This window comes from Penaeus chinensis, chromosome 31, assembly GCF_019202785.1.
Source record: "Penaeus chinensis breed Huanghai No. 1 chromosome 31, ASM1920278v2, whole genome shotgun sequence".
In the NCBI taxonomy this organism is placed as follows: Eukaryota; Metazoa; Arthropoda; class Malacostraca; order Decapoda; family Penaeidae; genus Penaeus; species Penaeus chinensis.
The window spans coordinates 11,920,262-11,927,761 of record NC_061849.1 but is presented as its reverse complement, the minus strand read 5'-3'; the positions used below and the strand labels follow the sequence as shown (position 1 = coordinate 11,927,761).

The 7,500-nt window shown below is 37.0% G+C and overlaps 1 protein-coding gene across 3 annotated transcripts in view; it reads left to right on the top strand.

The window, feature by feature from the left end:
* The window catches only part of LOC125041915 (protein O-linked-mannose beta-1,4-N-acetylglucosaminyltransferase 2-like), a 9,842-nt gene extending 2,464 nt beyond the window's left edge, over positions 1 to 7,378 (top strand). For 2 of the 3 annotated variants that reach the window (XM_047637312.1, XM_047637313.1), the window contains exons 2-4: positions 197 to 277; positions 4,799 to 5,022; positions 5,504 to 7,378. In XM_047637312.1, the coding sequence (XP_047493268.1) occupies positions 4,835 to 5,022; positions 5,504 to 6,689 (1,374 nt within the window). In that variant the 5' untranslated portion in view covers positions 197 to 277; positions 4,799 to 4,834 and the 3' untranslated portion in view covers positions 6,690 to 7,378. Of the gene's footprint in view, positions 1 to 196; positions 278 to 1,697; positions 4,092 to 4,798; positions 5,023 to 5,503 lie in introns of those variants that run through there. The other variant, XM_047637311.1, reaches the window with a different exon arrangement.
* The last annotated feature ends 122 nt before the right edge of the window (positions 7,379 to 7,500 follow it).

Genomic DNA, 7,500 nt, shown 5'->3' with positions numbered 1-7,500 from the left:
AGTATTACATTTTGAGACAAACAGAGATATTCCTAAAAAGATCAAGAATAATAGATATAATTTATAAGCAACAAGAAAAGATCCAGGGTGTATAGACTATAGTTTAGTCTAAAACACTTTAAAAGAAGAAATTGCAAGCATTTATGGATAATAAAGTGTAGACTATATATGAACTAAGTGACCCAATTTGTTCCAGAGTGAGATGTACTGGGGAAGCTGAAGTTACAAGGATTAGTACACATAAGCCTATTTATAGGCTGCTGCAAAACAAATCAAGGTGGGTATTGTGTGAGGTTGACAAGTTAACACATAATCACAGCAAGTAGCTTGTAGCTCTCTGTCTCTGACTCTGTCTATCTCTGTCTGTCTCTCTCTGTTTCTCTCTGTTTCTCTCTGTCTCTGTCTCTCTCTGTCTCTGTCTCTCTCTGTCTCTCTCTGTCTCTGTCTCTCTCTGTCTCTCTCTGTCTCTGTCTTTCTCTGTCTCTGTCTGTTTCTGTCTCTGCCTCTGTCTCTCTCCCTCCCTCCCTCTCTCTCCCTCCCTCCCTCCCTCCCTCCCTCCCTCCCTCCCTCCCTCCCTCCCTCCCTCCCTCCCTCCCTCCCTCCCTCCCTCCCTCCCTCCCTCCCTCCCTCCCTCCCTCCCTCCCTCTCTCTCTCCTTCCCTCTCTCTCCCTCTCTCTCCCTCTCTCTCCCTCTCTCTCTCTCCCTCCCTCTCCCTCCCTCCCTCCCTCTCCCTCCCTCCCTCCCTCCCTCCCTCCCTCCCTCCCTCCCTCCCTCCCTCCCTCCCTCCTTCCCTCCCTCCCTCCCTCCCTCCCTCCCTCCCTCCCTCCCTCCCTCCCTCTCTCTCTCTCTCTCTCTCTCTCTCTCTCTCTCTCCCTCTCTCCCTCTCTCCCTCTCTCCCTCCCTCCCTCCCTCCCTCCCTCCCTCCCTCCCTCCCTCCCTCCCTCTCTCTCACTCTCACTCTCACTCTCACTCTCACTCTCACTCTCACTCTCACTCTCACTCACTCTCACTCTCACTCTCACTCTCACTCTCACTCTCACTCTCACTCTCACTCTCACTCTCACTCTCACTCTCACTCTCACTCTCACTCTCACTCTCACTCTCACTCTCTCTCTCTCTCTCTTTCTCTCTCCCTCTCTCTCTCTCTCTCTCTCTCTCTTTAAAATATTATTAGTCTCTGATATTTGATATTTTGTTTATCATCAAAAGACTAACATTATACAAAAGAAATATTTCTAGAGCATTAAATATAGGAGGAGTGGAGAAATACATATGCAGGGACTATGGAACTGAAAGTTGTGTATGAAGTATGATAAGAGTATTATGTTAATGAGAAGGAGAAAGTTATTTGGTTTAGTGATGAAAGAACTTACAGTTGGAAGTCAGAAAAATGTATAGAAGCTTTGACAAGCCAGTGTCTGGGATATATGTGAAATTTGCAAAGATGTAAGCTGCATTTGGCAGGACTGTTTAAAACTGTTTGATTTTATATTGATAGGAATTTCAGCAATTATTGTTTTGGTTCTCACTCCAGAACGTGGATAGTTCAGACATCATAAAAAATGCTGGATAGATTTATTTTTATGATAAGGAACATTGAGTAATAGTGAAGTATGCATAAGAATATCAAACCTAATTTCAGAATCTGATGTCGGTTTGATCTATCTGGTTACAAAATATTAGATTTTATGTTACAGGGATGCCATCATGCTAGCCAAAGGCAACTCTGTACTGTGGAGACTACTAGTAATGTGCACAGTAATGTGGCTAACAACTGTGACGGTAGGTGGTGACCAAGTCCACACATCAGCTAGTACTCATGATATGGCTGTGGATGATGACATTGTTCAGAAAGAAAAAATAAAAGAAAATGTGCTTAAAAATTGCAAAGAAATAGTAGTAAATGAAAAGAGATATGTTGGGATCACTGATACTCTTAGATTTCAAGATGATAGTGCATGTAGCTTAGACTGTGGTGAGGAATGTGGATCTAAGAAAGAGAACTTGAAAAATGCTCAAGAAACAGAAAGAGGCAGCAGTGACTTATCATCAGATTTGCAGAATGGATGCTCTTCAGTATGGTGCCATTCTTCCTTGGAATCGGGCCTTCGGTGTCACTTTAGCAATTTGTATTACAACCACCTACAAGAGGAATTTGTTTTTGTGGCTTGTGATCACTCCATTATCTATGGAATAAAAAATTTAAAAGATCTTCAGGAGACATTATATCTCTCATCGGTGGAGAACCATTCTGCATTTAAACTGTCAATATCTGTCATAACATGGTCAACTTTTATTACCTCATATAGAAGTGAAGTCATTACTGGCCAGAGCTTTATAATGGCTCGATTTAAGCCTGATAATCTCCTGCATGTTTTCCATGATGATTTATTACCCTATTATTTTACAAGCTATGAAATATGTGCTGGCAAGAAGTCATGTCAGTCCAGGTTAAATGTTATATTTGTGGATAGAAATGACCATGGCAAACACTGGAGTTTTTACAAAGTGTTATCAGAAAGGGTATCATTAATATCTGATCTTAGTCATAATGAGAAGGATGTTTGGATTCAATTTGAGCACATTTATTTTGGATTAAACAAGATCAGTGTATGGTATCAGTATGGCTATGGTAAGCCCCAAGGCCCTACCACTAGTACTAGCTTTTCAGGCCACTTGATGAGGAAATTCACAGATTTTGTCCTAGAAGGCATGAATGTCCAGCCAAAGGCAACAGAAGTTCTACAGGGAGTGCTGTTCTCTCGGAAGTCAAATCGTAAGATAATAAATGAAAAGGAAGTATCAACTGTTTTGAAAACCCAGCTTGATAAAATAAGTAATGGTCAAGAGGTAGATGTGAAAATACTCTCTCAGGAAGAACATGGCTTTCACAGAATGATAGAGGAGCTAACTAGGACACATGTGGCAGTTGGAGTGCATGGTGCAGGACTGATTCTCTCAATGTTCCTACCTCCTGGTGCTGTTTTGATAGAGATATTCCCTTTGGGTATCAGTCCAAGTGCTGCAACAGTGTTTAAAACAATGTGTGAACTAAAAGATGTTGGTATTACATACATCCCTTGGTCAAACAAGGATTTGCAAAATTCCATCTATTACTCTGATAACCCTGCACATTATGGTGGAATAAGCCATTTACCAAAGGATGAACAGGAGAAAATGATTCAGGCTCTTCGAGGTAAAGAAATAAGCAATGTAGAATGCTGTGACAATCCTACTTGGCTTTTTAGGATATACCAAGACACAGTTGTTCATATTGAAGGGGACAAAACTGACTTCCAAAGTATGCCATTCTCAGAAGCTATTGTTAATGGTTTACAGAAAGCTGAAAGATATTTGCAGAATAGTAAAATAACCAATACACAGATGGAGTTTTATCCTTCTGTGGTCAAGGATGCAAAATGCAGTTTAGAAAGAAGTCATGAATCCACAAAACTTTTTGCTGAGTGGAAACCACCATGGAATATCTTGGATGTAAGATGTGCCATTATGTTTTATGAAGTTGTAATGCAGATAAAAGGTGATATCAATGCAGTTTATAATGAAATCTTCGAGGAGAATTTTTTAAAGAGGTTAAGAGCAGATGTTGAGACTGTTGATTTATGGATAACATGTTTTTGCAATAATATTGAAGGTGTTGTACTTTATCTCAGATGCATGTAAACTATTTTGTATATATGTAAATCTTTAGAATAGGTATGATCTAGTCTTCTGTTTAATTCTTTGAGATTAATTCAGAATGAATTGTTCTCCTTTATATACTATAAATAGGCTGTGAGTTTCTAGCTTTTGGCTAGATATAGACATTTAGGTGTATACCCAAAGAACTGCGTAATGTGATAATTTAAATCCATAGGTTATTATGTGCTTACAATCATATTCACAGTGAATAAACTTAAATCTTACAATACATAGAAGAATGTGATGTAGAAATTTTCTTGTACAGGATATGTTTGTATTGATATATGTATGAGTTCAGACTTGCGATATCTAATTAGCTAAACGCTTTTCTGTATAATGTGATACAGTATTTAGTACTTTTATATTGTATTATAAATAAAGTTTTTTTTATAGATGACATTTTCTTTACCAAACTGACCAAAGACGAAAGACTTGTGATGTAGACCTGGTGAAATACAGGAAAGGAACTGTATTGAAAATCTGTAATCCTGAAATAAGCTTCAGAGTGAATGGAAATAACCATCCAGTATTACTGGCAGCTTAAGACTTCACCAAAAGGAGATGTGCCATGATGAATAAAAATATATATTATTAAATTAAGTGATATTTTCATGAAACTTAGATAAGGTAAATAAACAAGAGAAGGTATTTTTAAGTATTAGAATTAATTTCATGAGATTGTTTGTTTTTCTTAGGCACATTCATGGTTTAGTTTGGCTTTAAGACTTTTTTTTATATCAAGGATATGAATTATTTCTTTAATTTTACCATGGTTGCATGTAAATACTTAAACACTTTGATTTTCATCAATGAACACTAAGTAATATAATGTGGGTCGATAGCAGACCTCCAGGCATTATATGTGATTTTCAGAAGAAAAATATTTTAGGAAGCAAAATCTTATTTTCTTATTGTTATTAGATGTAAGATACTGGAAGTACACACAAAAGTACATAAATTCTCTTCATAAATATTTATGCATCTAAGGCAATTTGGTAATGCATAATTCTATTCTAAATCCTACTGAAGAAAATTGTCACACCAAACCAAAAGACAACAAACCATGACCACCAATTTAATTTTTCTACTTTCATTACAGCATTCTTAATACCAATAGTAAACTTGTCAGTCAGCCATGGAGGCCAAAACATCGCAAGGGAAAGAAGAGCAGTGGCTGCCAGCAGTACGTCATTACCATCCTGGGATCTGCCATGCTTGTTTCGAAATGCCCTCACAGAAGTGCTCCCTTAAACGGTGTGCCCAGTGCCAGCTTGTGTCCTACTGCTCCAAACAGTGCCAGAAAAAAGACTGGTCATCTCACAAGTAAGTGACTTTTTTTTTTTTCTTTTTTTTTACCATTGTAAAGATACTTATCAAACCATAACCAGTTTCTTATATTGAAATAATTAAGTAGCTATGTAGTTGGCAGCTGCTCAGGGTGCCTGTGTGTGTGCATATTTGTGTATGTGTGAGATATGTGTGTATGCTTAGTATAGTTACATATACAGAAATAAAATTGGTAGATATTTGTGGTAGGGAGTTTATGCATATGTATATACAGTGTATATCTTTCTTTGCCTCAGGTGAGGGTATAAATATTGGTTCTTCAGTTATAAAACTCATAACCACCTCTGATGGGTCTTGATATAGTTGGTGAATCCACTAGATACTAGGGTTAAAGACCAATATACTACTTTGCTTCAACTTAAAATTTACATTATTTTATAGGACTTTATAAGATTATCAGTCATTGTAATGCTATTTATGGAATTTGCCATTAATAATGTTATATATATTTCAATAGGCACCTTTGTCAAGCAAACAAAGTGGATAACAGCAAGAATATCTTTTCACAAGCAAAGGTAAAAGTTCACGATAAAAGATCCTGGCAAGAATTCCGGAGCTGCTTGCAGGTTGCTGCAAATATCAACCTGCAACGACGTTTGGAGGTCTTTGAAGATGAAATATTTTTATATCCAAGAGTGTGCGAGGTATGCCGAGAGTCAGATAATTCATGCATGATAGATTGTAGTCGTTGTCATTCTGTATTTTACTGTTCAGATGTTCACCTTTCAGAAGATGTTAATCGTCATGAAAAATGGTGTAATAATTACCTTCTTTGTATTAAGTGTGATGTTGTAGAGTACAAGAAAGGAGTTCCAGATCTCCCTTTTCCTACTCAGGTTGATAGTGAATATAAGAAATTGCCAAAGAAGATGGTAGATCTTCTTAGGCCACAGCTCAACACCAAAGATGTTTCTGAGGATGAATTAGACCCAAAGCTTATTGTAATATTGTCTGAGAGGCTTTCATATCCGTTATCCCTCTTGTATGGTATGCAGTTACTCTCAATTGGCCAAGACAGGAAGTCTGTGGAACAGCTAACAGAGTTGAAGGTTCATGTAGTGGGAGCAAAAAGTACAAAAGAATTGCTGGGCATCATCCGATGGGAATATATGCTTCATCGATTGCCGGCTCTAATGAAACTCCATATTGTGTTCATTGGACCTGAGTTATTCTCTGATTCAGGTTTGAGTGAGGAACTTCCAGATAACCACTGCCTAGATGACAGTGGAATGTCCCGATGTGATGATTGTCAGAGTAGAAACCGGGCCATTATTTACGAGATGTGTGAGATGCTGTACCACGACTATGCCAAGACTTCCTACTTTCAGAACCCTGATATCATTATTTCCTTCAACTGTGGTTTTCATGAATTTGAAGGTGAAGAGAAAGACACATGGCCAGCTTCTTTATCCATCATGCTAAAAAATCCAGATATACCTGTAATTTTTACATCATACACAAAAACAGAATCTGAAAGAGATCTTGAAGTCTTGAAAAAGATTGAGGATGTAGAAGTCGTCATGCCAGTCGAGATGAATCCTTACTGTAGCTTAAGGCCCATACGAGATTTTACTAGAGAAGATGACTGTGACATGTTTTTTGTGAATCAATATATATCTTGTGTGAGAAGAAAAAAATCATAAGTCTTTGATTCAGGAAATAATGAATGAATATGATTCATGATTACTTTATTTACTAAAACAAGGATTCACAAAGTGATAATATAAAAGAAGCATCTATAATGAATTTTTTAGGAAACATATGGTACAAATATATTTTAATCAGTCAACAGATGCATTCTAATTTTGGAAAATATATCAATATCATGTATTCTGGATATCCAGACATAGGCATTCTTATTTATATATTTTTTTCTTTCTTTCTTTTTCTAACTAAAATAAACGAACATGGGTTTTTACTACATTCAATAGAACAATTACATTCTCATATTTAATATAATTATTGTAATGGAGAAAGTTTAGAATGAAAAATGAATGTGATTATATACTGCTAAATCAAAAAGATCATTATGCTTTGGTGATATTATTAGGAAACTACCTTAAACTGTGTAGGTTCCTTTGAAGTTACCATACATTAACCCATTTGCCCCATGTGGCAAGAATACATGCCATGCCCACTGTAATACACGTTTATTTATTGTATTTACACATGGATGGCTTTACAAGTTCTCAATGACCAAATAGCCAGTGATTAGAAACTACCTATCTCACCTGTTTACCCTTTTCTTTTAATTTAAGAAAGGGTTTTTCGTATCATTTCATTGTCTAAAGTATTTTAATGACAAATTAATAATCATAACATCAATAACAATAATAACAGTATCGACAGCAATGGTATTCATTTTCCCGCCAATTCAAGGAAAGTGGAAATCAGAATCGGTAAGTAGGGCCTACTGATAGACTCCTTCCCGGCTGAGCACATGTGGAGCCATCT